Genomic DNA, 20332 nt, shown 5'->3' on the forward strand with positions numbered 1-20332 from the left:
GTGCACCTCAGCAGTGCCTCACACGTGCACCTCAGCAGTGCCTCACACGTGCACCTCAGCAGTGCCTCACACGTGCACCTCAGCAGTGCCTCACACGTGCACCTCAGCAGTGCCTCACACGTGCACCTCAGCAGTGCCCCACACGTGCACCTCAGCAGTGCCTCACACGTGCACCTCAGCAGTGCCCCACACGTGCACCTCAGCAGTGCCCCACACGTGCACCTCAGCAGTGCCTCACACGTGCACCTCAGCAGTGCCCCACACGTGCACCTCAGCAGTGCCTCACACGTGCACCTCAGCAGTGCCCCACACGTGCACCTCAGCAGTGCCCCACACGTGCACCTCAGCAGTGCCCCACACGTGCACCTCAGCAGTGCCTCACACGTGCACCTCAGCAGTGCCCCACACGTGCACCTCAGCAGTGCCTCACACGTGCACCTCAGCAGTGCCCCACACGTGCACCTCAGCAGTGCCTCACACGTGCACCTCAGCAGTGCCTCACACGTGCCCCACATGTGCCACTCACTTCTTTCATCAGCCGCCTCCATAGACCGGGGTCACATTCTTACACTTGTGAAATGTTTCCCTCAGGTTTGTCAGGGTCGACGTCCAGGCTGGCTCAATCTTCATCGTCTGTGGCATCGTACGTCACGTTGAGGAAGGGCACCACCACCAACTGTTCTAAGGTACCTGGGGAAGAGATTGCTAATGCCCATGAACGCCCCCTGCTCACACGTCTGCCCCCTGCTCACACGTCTGGCCCCCTGCTCACACGTCTGGCCCCCTGCTCACACGTCTGTCCCTCTGCTCACACGTCGCCCCCTGCTCACACGTCTGTCCCCTGCTCACACGTCTGTCCCCTGCTCACACGTCTGCCCCCTGCTCACACGTCTGTCCCCTGCTCACACGTCGCCCCCTGCTCACACGTCTGCCCCCTGCTCACACGTCTGTCCCCTGCTCACACGTCTGTCCCCTGCTCACACGTCTGCCCCCTGCTCACACGTCTGCCCCCTGCTCACACGTCTGCCCCCTGCTCACACGTCTGTCCCCCTGCTCACACGTCTGGCCCCCTGCTCACACGTCTGTCCCCTGCTCACACGTCTGTCCCCTGCTCACACGTCTGTCCCCTGCTCACACGTCTGTCCCCTGCTCACACGTCTGTCCCCTGCTCACACGTCTGCCCCCTGCTCACACGTCTGTCCCCTGCTCACACGTCTGGCCCCTGCTCACACGTCTGCCCCCTGCTCACACGTCTGGCCCCCTGCTCACACGTCTGGCCCCCTGCTCACACGTCTGGCCCCCTGCTCACACGTCTGCCCCCTGCTCACACGTCTGGCCCCCTGCTCACACATCTGTCCCCCTGCTCACACGTCTGCCCCCGGCTCACACGTCTGGCCCCCTGCTCACACGTCTGGCCCCCTGCTCACACGTCTGGCCCCCTGCTCACACGTCTGCCCCCCTGCTCACACGTCTGTCCCCCTGCTCACACGTCTGGCCCCCTGCTCACACGTCTGGCCCCCTGCTCACACGTCTGGCCCTCTGCTGACACGTCTGCCCTCTGCTCACACGTCGCCCCCGGCTCACACGTCTGGCCCCCTGCTCACACGTCTGGCCCCCGGCTCACACGTCTGGCCCCGGCTCACACGTCTGGCCCCGGCTCACACGTCTGGCCCCCTGCTCACACGTCTGGCCCCCGGCTCACACGTCGCCCCCGGCTCACACGTCGCCCCCGGCTCACACGTCGCCCCCTGCTCACACGTCTGGCCCCCTGCTCACACGTCTGGCCCCCTGCTCACACGTCTGGCCCCTGCTCACACGTCTGCCCCCTGCTCACACGTCTGCCCCCTGCTCACACGTCGCCCCCGGCTCACACGTCGCCCCCGGCTCACACGTCGCCCCCGGCTCACACGTCGCCCCCGGCTCACACGTCGCCCCCGGCTCACACGTCGCCCCCGGCTCACACGTCTGGCCCCCGGCTCACACGTCTGCCCCCTGCTCACACGTCTGCCCCCTGCTCACACGTCTGCCCCCTGCTCACACGTCTGTCCTCTGCTCACTCGTCGCCCCCGGCTCACACGTCGCCCCCTGCTCACACGTCTGGCCCCCTGCTCACACGTCGCCCCCGGCTCACACGTCGCCCCCGGCTCACACGTCGCCCCCGGCTCACACGTCGCCCCCTGCTCACACGTCTGGCCCCTGCTCACACGTCTGCCCCCTGCTCACACGTCTGGCCCCCTGCTCACACGTCGCCCCCGGCTCACACGTTGCCCCCTGCTCACACGTCACCCCCGGGGTCTTTCCTCGTGCAATGATTGTCCGTTTGTCTATCACAGGACAGACCACGCAGTGCCTTTGACCGTCTGTACTCCGGTGACAACCAAAGAGGTAAAATAAGCGCAGAGGAGCAGCTGGAGCGCATGAAGCGGCACCAAAAGGCCTTAGTCCGCGAACGCAAGAGGACACTCAGCCAAGGAGAGAAGTCGGCGGTGACGGGCAGGCCGCCCTCCCGGCCCCTGTCTGCGGACCTCAGCTCAGTATGTTAGCGGCAGGGGCATCCTGTGACTTGTAGTCTTTACGTGCTGTGTGCATGGTACACCAGGTTATGGCTCCTCCAGGTAGAATCATTGCTTCCTTTAGCTGCAGGGATTAATGGCGGCTGCTCTCCAGCTCCGTGTAACCTCATAGTCTAGACGGTGACGTCCACCGCCACCTCATCTGCTCCTAGACAACAAGCACAAGACCCCGAGGCCTCTGCACGCTCCTAAATATATAGGATCACAACAGGAGGACGCAGGTCTGCGGGGGCCACATAGGCGATCGGGCTGGTATTCCTGGGCTGCTGTGCAGGACCCCAACTCTGACCCGTCATGGCTGCCTCTAACTCATCCACACGCTGCTCCAGCGCCATTCATCACCTTGCTGCCTCTGTTACATTGAAGGTATTAATCTGCAGACCCCACTAACCGCCATGCTCATCTCCGCCAGGCTGCGGCGCTGCATCAATCACATGCGCTTACAGCGGCCTCCATCCTGACTCCCCGTAACATCATCAGCTGTCCCATCTACCATCCAGCTGCGGCCTCAGGGCGGGGGGTAATGGCCGCCAGTATGGGCACCTGCTGCAACAGCGACGAGGAAAAACAACACCAACCGCTCCCAAACATTAGCCCCAAAGGTACAGGCACCGCTGATCTCTGGTGATGGATAGGAGACATTCTCAGTGATGTCACCGCTGATCTCTGGTGATGGATAGGCGGCATTCTCAGTGATGTCACCGCTGATCTCTAGTGATGGATAGGCGGCATTCTCAGTGATGTCTCCGCTGATCTCTGGTGATGGATAGGCGGCATTCTCAGTGATGTCACCGCTGATCTCTGGTGATGGATAGGAGGCATTCTCAGTGATGTCACCGCTGATCTCTGGTGATGGATAGGAGGCATTCTCAGTGATGTCACCGCTGATCTCTGGTGATGGATAGGCGGCATTCTCAGTAATGTCACCGCTGATCTCTAGTGATGGATAGGAGGCATTCTCAGTGATGTCACCGCTGATCTCTGGTGATGGATAGGCGGCATTCTCAGTGATGTCACCGCTGATCTCTAGTGATGGATAGGAGGCATTCTCAGTGATGTCACCGCTGATCTCTGGTGATGGATAGGCGGCATTCTCAGTAATGTCACCGCTGATCTCTAGTGATGGATAGGAGGCATTCTCAGTGATGTCACCGCTGATCTCTAGTGATGGATAGGCGGCATTCTCAGTGATGTCACCGCTGATCTCTAGTGATGGATAGGCGGCATTCTCAGTGATGTCACCGCTGATCTCTAGTGATGGATAGGAGGCATTCTCAGTGATGTCACCGCTGATCTCTGGTGATGGATAGGCGGCATTCTCAGTGATGTCACCGCTGATCTCTAGTGATGGATAGGCGGCATTCTCAGTGATGTCACCGCTGATCTCTGGTGATGGATAGGAGGCATTCTCAGTGATGTCACCGCTGATCTCTAGTGATGGATAGGCGGCATTCTCAGTGATGTCACCGCTGATCTCTAGTGATGGATAGGTGGCATTCTCAGTGATGTCACCGCTGATCTCTAGTGATGGATAGGAGGCATTCTCAGTGATGTCACCGCTGATCTCTAGTGATGGATAGGCGGCATTCTCAGTGATGTCACCGCTGATCTCTAGTGATGGATAGGTGGCATTCTCAGTGATGTCACCGCTGATCTCTAGTGATGGATAGGAGGCATTCTCAGTGATGTCACCGCTGATCTCTGGTGATGGATAGGCGGCATTCTCAGTGATGTCACCGCTGATCTCTGGTGATGGATAGGAGGCATTCTCAGTGATGTCACCGCTGATCTCTGGTGATGGATAGGAGGCATTCTCAGTGATGTCACCGCTGATCTCTGGTGATGGATAGGAGGCATTCTCAGTGATGTCACCGCTGATCTCTGGTGATGGATAGGAGGCATTCTCAGTGATGTCACCGCTGATCTCTAGTGATGGATAGGCGGCATTCTCAGTGATGTCACCGCTGATCTCTAGTGATGGATAGGCGGCATTCTCAGTGATGTCACCGCTGATCTCTAGTGATGGATAGGAGGCATTCTCAGTGATGTCACCTCTGATCTCTGGTGATGGATAGGAGGCATTCTCATTGATGTCACCGCTGATCTCTAGTGATGGATAGGCGGCATTCTCAGTGATGTCACCTCTGATCTCTGGTGATGGATAGGTGGCATTCTCAGTGATGTCACCGCTGATCTCTAGTGATGGATAGGCGGCATTCTCAGTGATGTCACCGCTGATCTCTAGTGATGGATAGGCGGCATTCTCAGTGATGTCACCGCTGATCTCTGGTGATGGATAGGAGGCATTCTCAGTGATGTCACCGCTGATCTCTGGTGATGGATAGGCGGCATTCTCAGTGATGTCACCGCTGATCTCTAGTGATGGATAGGAGGCATTCTCAGTGATGTCACCGCTGATCTCTGGTGATGGATAGGCGGCATTCTCAGTGATGTCACCGCTGATCTCTAGTGATGGATAGGAGGCATTCTCAGTGATGTCACCGCTGATCTCTGGTGATGGATAGGCGGCATTCTCAGTAATGTCACTGCTGATCTCTGGTGATGGATAGGCGGCATTCTCAGTGATGTCACCGCTGATCTCTGGTGATGGATAGGCGGCATTCTCAGTGATGTCACCGCTGATCTCTAGTGATGGATAGGAGGCATTCTCAGTAATGTCACTGCTGATCTCTGGTGATGGATAGGCGGCATTCTCAGTGATGTCACCGCTGATCTCTGGTGATGGATAGGCGGCATTCTCAGTGATGTCACCTCTGATCTCTGGTGATGGATAGGAGGCATTCTCAGTGATGTCACCGCTGATCTCTGGTGATGGATAGGCGGCATTCTCAGTGATGTCACCGCTGATCTCTGGTGATGGATAGGAGGCATTCTCAGTGATGTCACCTCTGATCTCTGGTGATGGATAGGCGGCATTCTCAGTGATGTCACCGCTGATCTCTGGTGATGGATAGGAGGCATTCTCAGTGATGTCACCGCTGATCTCTGGTGATGGATAGGAGGCATTCTCAGTGATGTCACCGCTGATCTCTAGTGATGGATAGGCGGCATTCTCAGTGATGTCACCGCTGATCTCTGATGATGGATAGGCGGCATTCTCAGTGATGTCACCGCTGATCTCTGGTGATGGATAGGCGGCATTCTCAGTGATGTCACCGCTGATCTCTAGTGATGGATAGGCGGCATTCTCAGTGATGTCACCGCTGATCTCTAGTGATGGATAGGCGGCATTCTCAGTGATGTCCCCGCTGATCTCTAGTGATGGATAGGAGGCATTCTCAGTGATGTCACCTCTGATCTCTGGTGATGGATAGGAGGCATTCTCAGTGATGTCACCGCTGATCTCTGGTGATGGATAGGAGGCATTCTCAGTGATGTCACCGCTGATCTCTGGTGATGGATAGGAGGCATTCTCAGTGATGTCACCGCTGATCTCTGGTGATGGATAGGCGGCATTCTCAGTGATGTCACCGCTGATCTCTGGTGATGGATAGGCGGCATTCTCAGTGATGTCACCGCTGATCTCTAGTGATGGATAGGCGGCATTCTCAGTGATGTCACCGCTGATCTCTGGTGATGGATAGGCGGCATTCTCAGTGATGTCACCGCTGATCTCTGGTGATGGATAGGAGGCATTCTCAGTGATGTCACCGCTGATCTCTGGTGATGGATAGGCGGCATTCTCAGTGATGTCACCGCTGATCTCTAGTGATGGATAGGCGGCATTCTCAGTGATGTCACCGCTGATGTCTGGTGATGGATAGGCGGCATTCTCAGTGATGTCACCGCTGATCTCTGGTGATGGATAGGCGGCATTCTCAGTGATGTCACCGCTGATCTCTGGTGATGGATAGGCGGCATTCTCAGTGATGTCACCGCTGATCTCTAGTGATGGATAGGCGGCATTCTCAGTGATGTCACCGCTGATCTCTGGTGATGGATAGGCGGCATTCTCAGTGATGTCACCGCTGATCTCTGGTGATGGATAGGAGGCATTCTCAGTGATGTCACCGCTGATCTCTAGTGATGGATAGGCGGCATTCTCAGTGATGTCACCGCTGATCTCTAGTGATGGATAGGAGGCATTCTCAGTGATGTCACCGCTAATCTCTAGTGATGGATAGGCGGCATTCTCAGTGATGTCACCGCTGATCTCTGGTGATGGATAGGAGGCATTCTCAGTGATGTCACCGCTGATCTCTGGTGATGGATAGGCGGCATTCTCAGTGATGTCACCGCTGATCTCTAGTGATGGATAGGCGGCATTCTCAGTGATGTCACCGCTGATGTCTGGTGATGGATAGGCGGCATTCTCAGTGATGTCACCGCTGATCTCTGGTGATGGATAGGCGGCATTCTCAGTGATGTCACCGCTGATCTCTGGTGATGGATAGGCGGCATTCTCAGTGATGTCACCGCTGATCTCTAGTGATGGATAGGCGGCATTCTCAGTGATGTCACCGCTGATCTCTGGTGATGGATAGGCGGCATTCTCAGTGATGTCACCGCTGATCTCTGGTGATGGATAGGAGGCATTCTCAGTGATGTCACCGCTGATCTCTAGTGATGGATAGGCGGCATTCTCAGTGATGTCACCGCTGATCTCTAGTGATGGATAGGAGGCATTCTCAGTGATGTCACCTCTGATCTCTAGTGATGGATAGGCGGCATTCTCAGTGATGTTACTGACACCTTTAAAAGGGAATAGGTCAGCAGGTTTTTGTTATGTAATCTGTCAGCCTCATAATGTAGGGGGTGAGTCCCTGATTCCAGCGCTGTGTCATTTACTGGGCTGCCTGCTGCTGTCATTTTGACACAATCACAGCTTTCTTTGCTATAGATGTAGCGGTGCTCAAATGCTGAACTGTGTATAACCCCGCCCCCACCACTGATTGGCGGCGTTCTGTGTATAAACCCCGCCCACACCACTGATTGGCAGCTTTCCATGTACACTGTGCAGTGTTGGGGGCGGGGTTACACAGCAGGAGGACCAGGAGGCACGAGACACCTAGTCCTGTAGTGATAATCTCCTGCTGATAAAACACTGATTGTATTGAAACAGCCGCATGCAGCCCAGTAAGTGACGCATCGCTGGAATCAGGGTCTCTGTCCCTCCCTCATGCTGCTCTCATATTATATAGCTAATACCCGCTGATCGATTCCCTGTAATATAACTGATAGTAATTCATGTGAAGTCTCATAAGACCTAGTGCGAATGTCTTGGTTCTGAGGGTGCGGTGCGGCGGCGGTCTCGCTCTCTGTAGTCTCATTCTTCTTCATTCCATCCTCACTCCAGAGCAATAACTCCCATCCTCCGTCCTGTGATGTGGGCAGCACTTCTGGATACTGTAGCCTTTTTTATTCCTCTGTATCTTTGCTACTTGTCTGTGACTTTCTGGGCTCCTTGTGGAGACGATGTTAATATCAGCTTGGTGCTTTCTATTGTATGTCTAGAAGAGAACACAATAAACTGGAAACCTCCGACGCTTCTTACAATCTTTTCTGTCGGCTCAGAATGCAGCCTGGTGCCAGGAGTATGGCGGGAGGTGGCGAGCGCTGCCAGGAGGCGCAAACTGATGAATGATGGGATCTAGAAGGGAACAATCTGTGTCTAGAGGAAAGCGGTCATTAGATGCAGGGTGCCCGGACCACCGAGGCCGAGAGCGCGACTGCAGCCCCGTGCGACATCCCTGAAACGCCCTCCGGCTCCTCCCAGCACCGCTGATTGACAGGTCGCTCCCTGTGTACATTACATGTGTATACCGACTGCAGCCATGTACACACACACATACAGCGGGTGAAATAAGTATTGGACACGTCACCAATGTTTTCAGTAAATCTACTGGTAAAGGTGCTATTGACATGAGATTCTCCCCAGATCTCGGTAACAACCCGTCCGATCCACACAGGAAAGAAATCCCCATAGATCCATAAATGATGAGTAATAATGAGAGATGACACCGGGAGAGGTACTGATCACGTTACTGACATGTAATTGATACTTTGTATAAAAGCCTTTGCTGGTGATGAAGTTCCACGATTCCTCCTGTATGGAGAAACTAGTCGCAGGCATTGCTCAGCTGTGATTTTGGCCCTTTCTTCCACATAAACACTCGTCACATCCTGAAGCTTCTGTGGCTCCTTCTATGATCTCTGACCTTTTGTTCCTTCCATATATTTTCTCTTGGATTCAGGTCCGGTGATCGGCTCGGCCGTTCTAGCAGATTTATTTTCTGACACCAGTTGATGCTTTCCTCGGCCGTGTGTTTGGGATCACTGTCCTGCTGAAATGTCCTCCCTCGCTTCATCTTCCTCATCCTGTTAGATGCCAGTAGATTTTTATCCAGAATGTCTCGGTACATTTGTCCATTCATCCTTCCTTCAATCACATGACGTCTGCCAGTGCCACATGCTGAAAACCAGCCCCGCACCATGATGTTCCCACCTCCACACTTCACTGTTGGTATGGTGTTTTTGGGGTGATGTGCAGTTGCCTTTTGGTCTCCAAACATGGTGTGTATTACGGCATCCAAATAGTTCAATGTTGGTCTCACCTGAGCAGACTATATTCTCCCAATATTTCACAGGCTTGTCTGAATGTTGTGGAGCAAACTGTAAACGTGCTTGAACATACTTTTTGTTCAGCAATGGAGTATTGTGTGGTGAGCGTGCATACAGGCCATGGAGGTTGTGTGGTGAGCATGCATACAGGTCATGGAGGTTGTGTGGTGAGCGTGCATACAGGCCATGGAGGTTGTGTGGTGAGCGTGCATACAGGCCATGGAGGTTGTGTGGTGAGCGTGCATACAGGCCATGGAGGTTGTGTGGTGAGCGTGCATACAGGCCATGGAGGTTGTGTGGTGAGCGTGCATACAGGCCATGGAGGTTGTGTGGTGAGTGTGCATACAGGCCATGGAGGTTGTGTGGTGAGCATGCATACAGGTCATGGAGGTTGTGTGGTGAGCGTGCATACAGGCCATGGAGGTTGTGTGGTGAGCGTGCATACAGGTCAGGGAGGTTGTGTGGTGAGCGTGCATACAGGCCATGGAGGTTGCGTGGTGAGCGTGCATACAGGCCATGGAGGTTGCGGGGTGAGCGTGTATGCAGGTCATGGAGGTTGTGTGGTGAGCGTGCATACAGGCCATGGAGGTTGCGGGGTGAGCGTGCATACAGGTCATGGAGGTTGTGTGGTGAGCGTGCATACAGGCCATGGAGGTTGTGTGGTGAGCGTGCATACAGGTCAGGGAGGTTGTGTGGTGAGCGTGCATACAGGTCATGGAGTATTGTGTGGTGAGCGTGCATACAGGCCATGGAGGTTGTGTGGTGAGCGTGCATACAGGCCATGGAGGGTGTGTGGTGAGCGTGCATACAGGCCATGGAGGTTGTGTGGTGAGCGTGCATACAGGTCATGGAGGTTGTGTGGTGAGCGTGCATACAGGTCATGGAGGTTGTGTGGTGAGTGTGCATACAGGTCATGGAGGTTGTGTGGTGAGCGTGCATACAGGCCATGGAGGTTGTGTGGTGAGCGTGCATACAGGCCATGGAGGTTGTGTGGTGAGCGTGCATACAGGCCATGGAGGTTGTGTGGTGAGCGTGCATACAGGACATGGAGGTTGTGTGGTGAGCGTGCATACAGGTCATGGAGTATTGTGTGGTGAGCGTGCATACAGGCCATGGAGGTTGTGTGGTGAGCGTGCATACAGGCCATGGAGGTTGTGTGGTGAGCGTGCATACAGGCCATGGAGGTTGTGTGGTGAGCGTGCATACAGGCCATGGAGGTTGTGTGGTGAGCGTGCATACAGGCCATGGAGGTTGTGTGGTGAGTGTGCATACAGGCCATGGAGGTTGTGTGGTGAGCATGCATACAGGTCATGGAGGTTGTGTGGTGAGCGTGCATACAGGTCAGGGAGGTTGTGTGGTGAGCGTGCATACAGGCCATGGAGGTTGCGTGGTGAGCGTGCATACAGGCCATGGAGGTTGCGGGGTGAGCGTGTATGCAGGTCATGGAGGTTGTGTGGTGAGCGTGCATACAGGCCATGGAGGTTGCGGGGTGAGCGTGCATACAGGTCATGGAGGTTGTGTGGTGAGCGTGCATACAGGCCATGGAGGTTGTGTGGTGAGCGTGCATACAGGTCAGGGAGGTTGTGTGGTGAGCGTGCATACAGGTCATGGAGTATTGTGTGGTGAGCGTGCATACAGGCCATGGAGGTTGTGTGGTGAGCGTGCATACAGGTCAGGGAGGTTGTGTGGTGAGCGTGCATACAGGCCATGGAGGTTGCGTGGTGAGCGTGCATACAGGCCATGGAGGTTGTGTGGTGAGCGTGCATACAGGCCATGGAGGTTGCGTGGTGAGCGTGCATACAGGCCATGGAGGGTGTGTGGTGAGCGTGCATACAGGCCATGGAGGTTGTGTGGTGAGCGTGCATACAGGCCATGGAGGGTGTGTGGTGAGCGTGCATACAGGTCATGGAGGTTGTGTGGTGAGCGTGCATACAGGTCATGGAGGTTGTGTGGTGAGTGTGCATACAGGTCATGGAGGTTGTGTGGTGAGCGTGCATACAGGCCATGGAGGTTGTGTGGTGAGCGTACATACAGGCCATGGAAGTTGTGTGGTGAGCGTGCATACAGGCCATGGAGGGTGTGTGGTGAGCGTGCATACAGGCCATGGAGGTTGTGTGGTGAGCGTGCATACAGGCCATGGAGGTTGTGTGGTGAGCATGCATACAGGTCATGGAGGTTGTGTGGTGAGCGTGCATACAGGTCATGGAGGTTGTGTGGTGAGTGTGCATACAGGTCATGGAGGTTGTGTGGTGAGCGTGCATACAGGCCATGGAGGGTGTGTGGTGAGCGTGCATACAGGCCATGGAGGTTGTGTGGTGAGCGTGCATACAGGTCATGGAGGTTGTGTGGTGAGCATGCATACAGGTCATGGAGGTTGTGTGGTGAGCGTGCATACAGGTCATGGAGGTTGTGTGGTGAGCATGCATACAGGTCATGGAGGTTGTGTGGTGAGCGTGCATACAGGCCATGGAGGTTGCGTGGTGAGTGTGCATACAGGTCATGGAGGTTGCGTGGTGAGTGTGCATACAGGTCATGGAGGTTGCGGGGTGAGCGTGCATACAGGCCATGGAGGTTGCGTGGTGAGCGTGCATACAGGCCATGGAGGTTGCGTGGTGAGCGTGCATACAGGCCATGGAGGTTGTGTGGTGAGCGTGCATACAGGCCATGGAGGTTGCGTGGTGAGCGTGCATACAGGTCATGGAGGTTGAGTATAGTTTTCCCTGCTGATTCCAGGTCTTTCTGTCGCTCTCCACAGTTGGTCTTTTGCTATTGGACAACTCTTTTGATAATTCTTTTCACTTATCTGTCTGAAATCTTGCGGGGAGCACCTGGTCTTGGCCGGTTTATGGTGAAATTATGTTCTTTCCTCTTCCGGATTATGGCCCCATCAGTGCTTACTAGAACCTTCAGTAGTTTAGAAATTCTTCTGTAACCAATGCCATCGGGATGTTTTACAACAATAAGGTTGTGCAGGTCTTGAGACAGCTCACTGGTTTTCCCCATCCTGAGATGTCTCTTGTGTGGCCCCTTGGTAATGAGACTCCTTTTTATTGGCCTTCAACCAGCTGATATTATTGGTCACTAAGTGTCAGGATTACTCTCTAATTGCTGATAGCTCTCAGCCGGTGTCAGCACTGTCCAGGGCTTTTTGCTCCTCTTTCGTCATGTGATCAGTACCTCTCCCGGTGTCATCTCTCATTATTACTCATCATTTATGGATCTATGGGGATTTCTTTCCTGTGTGGATCGGACGGGTTGTTACCGAGATCTGGGGAGAATCTCATGTCAATAGCACCTTTACCAGTAGATTTACTGAGAACATTGGTGACGTGTCCAATACTTATTTCAGCCGCTGTGTGTTATACGCCCCACACACACATATATACATACACACACGTGTATCCGCCATGCACTACGCTTGGGTTTGGTAAGACCCCTCAGTATTGTTCCCTTCTAACCCTTTGAGTCTTTGCGTGATGGAATTTGGAAAACAATTTACTGACTTTCATTTCCTGATCTTAAAAAAAATAATAATAATTCTCCAAATAATTTGAGGCCAAGATGGCGGAGGGCGAGGGTTGGAGGGCGAGGGTTGGAGGGCGAGGGTTGGAGGGCGAGGGTTGGAGGGCGAGGGTTGGAGGGCGAGGGTTGGAGGGAGGCTGCACAGTGCCGGAGTCCTGTATGTGGATCTATAGACCCTCAGATCCGGTCCTTGTCGCCCTCTTCCCTCCCTGGTTGTTCTGTCTTTTTCCAGGGTTGGTTCCCATAGGGGTTGTCAGCGTCCATCTCTGCCCCCCACATGGCGGTGCCCCCCACATGGCGGTGCCCCCAGGAGTAGATGCAGCAGAGATGAGCGACAGCCCTAATGACGGCTCCTCAGGCGCTGACCACGCTGCACTTACTGGTTCTGCTCTGTAGGGGGCGTCCTGCGGATATGTGAATTCTGGGCCTGTGCGGTGCTGGTGACTGCAGACGGCAGATGATTAACCCCTTTTATGTCCGTTGTCAGTGGAAACGAGAGCAGGACTTTGATTTCCAGCTACTAGAGAAGGCGGCGCGGGACGTGGAGGACCGAGAGAAGGAAGATCAGGAATGGGTGCACGCTAGGGTGATTCACGTCAGCGAGCTGGACCTGGAGCCCGAGGACTACGACCTGGACATCAGCAAAGAGGTAAGAGACCCGCCTAACAACTACCTACTGCACCGCCCGATGGTGCGCAGCGTTCTGCACCGCCCGATGGTGCGCAGCGTTCTGCACCGCCCGATGGTGCGCAGCGTTCGCACCGCCCGATGGTGAGCAGCGTTCTTCACAGGACTGATGGCTGTCCCATCCGTAGGACAATACCGCCATCTAGTGGTTGTTTCCCAGGATAACATGCAACCACAACATTGTAATTGTCATTTCTTGGTGTTAAATCAGTTCTGTCTTCTGGTAAGAAAAATCAGAACAGTGATGTCTGAGTGGCGTGAGGGTGACGTCTGAGTGGCGTGTGGGTGACGTCTGAGTGGGGTGTGGGTGACGTCTGAGTGGCGTGTGGGTGACGTCTGAGTGGCGTGTGGGTGACGTCTGAGTGGGGTGTGGGTGACGTCTGAGTGGCGTGTGGGTGACGTCTGAGTGGCGTGTGGGTGACGTCTGAGTGGGGTGTGGGTGACGTCTGAGTGGGGTGTGGGTGACGTCTGAGTGGGGTGTGGGTGACGTCTGAGTGGCGTGTGGGTGACTTCTGAGTGGCGTGTGGGTGACGTCTGAGTGGCGTGTGGGTGACGTCTGAGTGGCGTGTGGGTGACGTCTGAGTGGGGTGTGAGTGGCGTGTGGGTGACGTCTGAGTGGGGTGTGGGTGACGTCTGAGTGGCGTGTGGGTGACTTCTGAGTGGCGTGTGGGTGACGTCTGAGTGGCGTGTGGGTGACGTCTGAGTGGCGTGTGGGTGACGTCTGAGTGGCGTGTGGGTGACTTCTGAGTGGGGTGTGGGTGACGTCTGAGTGGGGTGTGGGTGACGTCTGAGTGGCGTGTGGGTGACGCCTGAGTGGCGTGTGGGTGACGTGGGTGATGTCTGAAGGGCGTGTAGGTGACATGTGGGTGTCGTCTGAGTGACGTGGGTGTCGTCTGAATAGAGTGTAGGTGACATGTGGGTGACGTCTGAGTGGGGTGTGGGTGACGTCTGAGTGGGGTGTGGGTGACGTCTGAGTGGCGTGTGGGTGACGTCTGAGTGGGGTGTGGGTGACGTCTGAGTGGCGTGTGGGTGACTTCTGAGTGGCGTGTGGGTGACGTCTGAGTGGCGTGTGGGTGACGTCTGAGTGGCGTGTGGGTGACGTCTGAGTGGCGTTTGGGTGACGTCTGAGTGGGGTGTGGGTGACGTCTGAGTGGCGTGTGGGTGACTTCTGAGTGGCGTGTGGGTGACGTCTGAGTGGCGTGTGGGTGACGTCTGAGTGGCGTGTGGGTGACGTCTGAGTGGGGTGTGACGTCTGAGTGGGGTGTGGGTGACGTCTGAGTGGCGTGTGGGTGACGTCTGAGTGGCGTGTGGGTGACGTCTGAGTGGGGTGTGGGTGACGTCTGAGTGGGGTGTGGGTGACGTCTGAGTGGCGTGTGGGTGACGCCTGAGTGGCGTGTGGGTGACGTGGGTGATGTCTGAAGGGCGTGTAGGTGACATGTGGGTGTCGTCTGAGTGACGTGGGTGTCGTCTGAATAGAGTGTAGGTGACATGTGGGTGTCGTCTGAGTGGCGTGAGGGTGACGTCTGAGTGGGGTGTGGGTGACGTCTGAGTGGCATGTGGGTGACGTCTGAGTGGGGTGTGGGTGACGTCTGAGTGGCGTGTGGGTGACGTCTGAGTGGGGTGTGGGTGACTTCTGAGTGGCGTGTGGGTGACGTCTGAGTGGCGTGTGGGTGACGTCTGAGTGGCGTGTGGGTGACGTCTGAGTGGGGTGTGGGTGACGTCTGAGTGGGGTGTGGGTGACGTCTGAGTGGCGTGTGGGTGACTTCTGAGTGGCGTGTGGGTGACGTCTGAGTGGCGTGTGGGTGACGTCTGAGTGGGGTGTGGGTGACGTCTGAGTGGCGTGTGGGTGACGTCTGAGTGGCGTGTGGGTGACTTCTGAGTGGCGTGTGGGTGACGTCTGAGTGAGGTGTGGGTGACGTCTGAGTGGCGTGTGGGTGACGTCTGAGTGGGGTGTGGGTGACGTCTGAGTGGCGTGTGGGTGACGTCTGAGTGGCGTGTGGGTGACGTCTGAGTGGCGTGTGGGTGACGTCTGAGTGGCGTGTGGGTGACTTCTGAGTGGCGTGTGGGTGACGTCTGAGTGAGGTGTGGGTGACGTCTGAGTGGCGTGTGGGTGACGTCTGAGTGGGGTGTGGGTGACTTCTGAGTGGCGTGTGGGTGACGTCTGAGTGGGGTGTGGGTGACGTCTGAGTGGCGTGTGGGTGTCGTCTGAATAGCGTGTAGGTGACATGTGGGTGACGTCTGAGTGGCGTGTGGGTGACGTCTGAGTGGGGTGTGGGTGACGTCTGAGTGGCGTGTGGGTGACGTCTGAGTGGGGTGTGAGTGACGTCTGAGTGGCGTGTGGGTGTCGTCTGAGTGGCGTGTGGGTGACGTCTGAGTGGGGTGTGGGTGACGTCTGAGTGGCGTGTGGGTGACGTCTGAGTGGGGTGTGGGTGACGTCTGAGTGGCATGTGGGTGACGTCTGAGTGGGGTGTGGGTGACGTCTGAGTGGCGTGTGGGTGACGCCTGAGTGGCGTGTGGGTGACGTGGGTGATGTCTGAAGGGCGTGTAGGTGACATGTGGGTGTCGTCTGAGTGACGTGGGTGTCGTCTGAATAGAGTGTAGGTGACATGTGGGTGTCGTCTGAGTGGCGTGAGGGTGACGTCTGAGTGGGGTGTGGGTGACGTCTGAGTGGCATGTGGGTGACGTCTGAGTGGCGTGTGGGTGACGCCTGAGTGGCGTGTGGGTGACGTGGGTGATGTCTGAAGGGCGTGTAGGTGACATGTGGGTGTCGTCTGAGTGACGTGGGTGTCGTCTGAATAGAGTGTAGGTGACATGTGGGTGTCGTCTGAGTGGCGTGAGGGTGACGTCTGAGTGGGGTGTGGGTGACGTCTGAGTGGCATGTGGGTGACGTCTGAGTGGGGTGTGGGTGACGTCTGAGTGGCGTGTGGGTGACGTCTGAGTGGCGTGTGGGTGACTTCTGAGTGGCGTGTGGGTGACGTCTGAGTGGCGTGTGGGTGACGTCTGAGTGGGGTGTGGGTGACGTCTGAGTGGCGTGTGGGTGACGTCTGAGTGGCGTGTGGGTGACTTCTGAGTGGCGTGTGGGTGACGTCTGAGTGAGGTGTGGGTGACGTCTGAGTGGCGTGTGGGTGACGTCTGAGTGGGGTGTGGGTGACGTCTGAGTGGCGTGTGGGTGACGTCTGAGTGGCGTGTGGGTGACGTCTGAGTGGCGTGTGGGTGACTTCTGAGTGGCGTGTGGGTGACGTCTGAGTGAGGTGTGGGTGACGTCTGAGTGGCGTGTGGGTGACGTCTGAGTGGGGTGTGGGTGACTTCTGAGTGGCGTGTGGGTGACGTCTGAGTGGGGTGTGGGTGACGTCTGAGTGGCGTGTGGGTGTCGTCTGAATAGCGTGTAGGTGACATGTGGGTGACGTCTGAGTGGCGTGTGGGTGACGTCTGAGTGGGGTGTGGGTGACGTCTGAGTGGCGTGTGGGTGACGTCTGAGTGGGGTGTGAGTGACGTCTGAGTGGCGTGTGGGTGTCGTCTGAGTGGCGTGTGGGTGACGTCTGAGTGGGGTGTGGGTGACATCTGAGTGGCGTGTGGGTGACGTCTGAGTGGGGTGTGGGTGACGTCTGAGTGGCGTGTGGGTGACGTCTGAGTGGGGTGTGGGTGACGTCTGAGTGGGGTGTGGGTGACGTCTGAGTGGCGTGTGGGTGACGTCTGAGTGGGGTGTGGGTGACGTCTGAGTGGCGTGTGGGTGACGTCTGAGTGGCGTGTGGGTGACGTCTGAGTGGGGTGTGGGTGACGTCTGAGTGGGGTGTGGGTGACGTCTGAGTGGCGTGTGGGTGACGTCTGAATGGGGTGTGGGTGACGTCTGAGTGGGGTGTGGGTGACGTCTGAGTGGCGTGTGGGTGACGTCTGAGTGGCGTGTGGGTGATTTCTGAGTGGCGTGTGGGTGACGTCTGAGTGGGGTGTGGGTGACGTCTGAGTGGGGTGTGGGTGACGTCTGAGTGGCGTGTGGGTGACGTCTGAGTGGGGTGTGGGTGACGTCTGAGTGGGGTGTGGGTGACGTCTGAGTGGCGTGTGGGTGACGTCTGAGTGGCGTGTGGGTGACGTCTGAGTGGCGTGTGGGTGACGTCTGAGTGGGGTGTGGGTGACGTCTGAGTGGGGTGTGGGTGACGTCTGAGTGGCGTGTGGGTGACGCCTGAGTGGCGTGTGGGTGACGTCTGAGTGGGGTGTGGGTGACGTCTGAGTGGGGTGTGGGTGACGTCTGAGTGGCGTGTGGGTGACGTCTGAGTGGGGTGTGGGTGACGTCTGAGTGGGGTGTGGGTGACGTCTGAGTGGCGTGTGGGTGACGTCTGAGTGGGGTGTGGGTGACGTCTGAGTGGCGTGTGGGTGACGTCTGAGTGGGGTGTGCGTGACGTCTGAGTGGGGTGTGGGTGACGTCTGAGTGGCGTGTGGGTGACGTCTGAGTGGCGTGTGGGTGACGTCTGAGTGGGGTGTGGGTGACGTCTGAGTGGGGTGTGGGTGACGTCTGAGTGGCGTGTGGGTGACGTCTGAGTGGGGTGTGGGTGACGTCTGAGTGGCGTGTGGGTGACGTCTGAGTGGGGTGTGGGTGACGTCTGAGTGGCGTGTGGGTGACGTCTGAGTGGGGTGTGGGTGACGTCTGAGTGGGGTGTGGGTGACGTCTGAGTGGCGTGTGGGTGACGTCTGAGTGGGGTGTGGGTGACGTCTGAGTGGGGTGTGGGTGACTTCTGAGTGGGGTGTGGGTGACGTCTGAGTGGGGTGTGGGTGACGTCTCAGTGGCGTGTGGGTGACGTCTGAGTGGCGTGTGGGTGACGTCTGAGTGGGGTGTGGGTGACGTCTGAGTGACGTGTGGGTGATTTCTGAGTGGCGTGTGGGTGACGTCTGAGTGGGGTGTGGGTGACGTCTGAGTGGCGTGTGGGTGACGTCTGAGTGGGGTGTGGGTGACGTCTGAGTGGGGTGTGGGTGACGTCTGAGTGGGGTGTGGGTGACGTCTGAGTGGCGTGTGGGTGACGTCTGAGTGGGGTGTGGGTGACGTCTGAGTGGGGTGTGGGTGACGTCTGAGTGGCGTGTGGGTGACGTCTGAGTGGGGTGTGGGTGACGTCTGAGTAGCGTGTGGGTGACTTCTGAGTGGCGTGTGGGTGACGTCTGAGTGGCGTGTGGGTGACGTCTGAGTGGCGTGTGGGTGACGTCTGAGTGGGGTGTAGGTGACGTCTGAGTGGGGTGTGGGTGACGTCTGAGTGGCGTGTGGGTGACGTCTGAGTGGCGTGTGGGTGACGTCTGAGTGGGGTGTGGGTGACGTCTGAGTGGGGTGTAGGTGACGTCTGAGTGGGGTGTGGGTGACGTCTGAGTGGCGTGTGGGTGACGTCTGAGTGGCGTGTGGGTGACGTCTGAGTGGCGTGTGGGTGACGTCTGAGTGGCGTGTGGGTGACGTCTGAGTGGGGTGTGGGTGACTTCTGAGTGGCGTGTGGGTGACGTCTGAGTGGCGTGTGGGTGATTTCTGAGTGCCGGAAGTGCTGATCTAGGAACTATTCTCTCTAAAAGCTCAGGTTTCAGAATGTCACCAGACGACGCGTCGCCGCAGTTCTCCGCATTGGTCACTTTTCTACTTCACAGTTGTCTACGCCGGAGAAGGTGGAAATCCCAGAGCGATACGTAGACTTAGACCCGCAGGAGCCTCTGAGCAAAGAGGAGCAGGAGGCGAGATACCGGAGGGTGGAGAAGATCAAGAACATCCTGACCCGCTCCAGGTCATTGTCACAACACCTCCTAACATTTCTCAACTTACATCTGGAGACTGGTCCAAGCACCGTCCAGCTGATATCTGTGATCCTCCCCACAGTGTCCACAACCTACAGCCGGCGGCACTGCCCGAAGAAGCGGCTCCATCAGACCTCGACCTGCAGCTGCAAGAGCAGCAGAGGATGATCACCATATCATACGCCCTCGCGTCTGAGGCCTCACAGCGCAGCAAACAGGTGGCAGGTAACAGCAGAGACGTACTCCAGAGCTGCACTCACTATTCTGCTGGTGCAGTCATTGTGTACATACATTACATTACTGATCCTGAGTTACATCCTGTATTATACTCCAGAGCTGCACTCACTATTCTGCTGGTGCAGTCATTGTGTACATACATTACATTACTGATCCTGAGTTACATCCTGTATTATACTCCAGAGCTGCACTCACTATTCTGCTGGTGCAGTCACTGTGTACATACATTACATTACTGATCCTGAGTTACCTCCTGTATTATACTCCAGAGCTGCACTCACTATTCTGCTGGTGCAGTCACTGTGTACATACATTACATTACTGATCCCGAGTTACATCCTGTATTATACTCCAGAGCTGCACTCACTATTCTGCTGGTGCAGTCACTGTGTACATACATTACATTACTGATCCTGAGTTACATCCTGTATTATACTCCAGAGCTGCACTCATTATTCTGCTGGTGCAGTCACTGTGTACATACATTACATTACTGATCCTGAGTTACATCCTGTATTATACTCCAGAGCTGCACTCACTATTCTGCTGGTGCAGTCACTGTGTACATACATTACATTACTGATCCTGAGTTACATCCTGTATTATACTCTAGAGCTGCACTCACTATTCTGCTGATGCAGTCACTGTGTACATACATTACATTACTGATCCTGTGTTACATCCTGTATTATACTCCAGAGCTGCACCCACTATTCTGCTGGTGCAGTCACTGTGTACATACATTACATTACTGATCCTGAGTTACCTCCTGTATTATACTCCAGAGCTGCACTCACTATTCTGCTGGTGCAGTCACTGTGTACATACATTACTGATCCTGAGTTACATCCTGTATTATACTCCAGAGCTGCACTCACTATTCTGCTGGTGCAGTCACTGTGTACATACATTACTGATCCTGAGTTACATCCTGTATTATACTCCAGAGCTGCACTCACTATTCTGCTGGTGCA

The 20332-nt window shown here is 56.1% G+C and overlaps 1 protein-coding gene across 7 annotated transcripts in view; it reads left to right on the forward strand.

Annotated features, from left to right (window-relative positions):
• The window catches only part of PLEKHA7 (pleckstrin homology domain containing A7), a 374164-nt gene that overhangs the window by 289639 nt on the left and 64193 nt on the right, over positions 1–20332 (forward strand). For 6 of the 7 annotated variants that reach the window (XM_073659044.1, XM_073659045.1, XM_073659046.1 and 3 more), the window contains 5 exons: positions 592–686; positions 2334–2534; positions 13165–13326; positions 18978–19111; positions 19204–19346. In XM_073659044.1, the coding sequence (XP_073515145.1) occupies positions 592–686; positions 2334–2534; positions 13165–13326; positions 18978–19111; positions 19204–19346 (735 nt within the window). Of the gene's footprint in view, positions 1–591; positions 687–2333; positions 2544–13164; positions 13327–18977; positions 19112–19203; positions 19347–20332 lie in introns of those variants that run through there. The other variant, XM_073659050.1, reaches the window with a different exon arrangement.

This window comes from Phyllobates terribilis, unplaced genomic scaffold (assembly GCF_046119375.1).
Source record: "Phyllobates terribilis strain yellow unplaced genomic scaffold, ASM4611937v1 Scaffold_13__5_contigs__length_258822181, whole genome shotgun sequence".
Lineage (NCBI taxonomy): Eukaryota > Metazoa > Chordata > Amphibia > Anura > Dendrobatidae > Phyllobates > Phyllobates terribilis.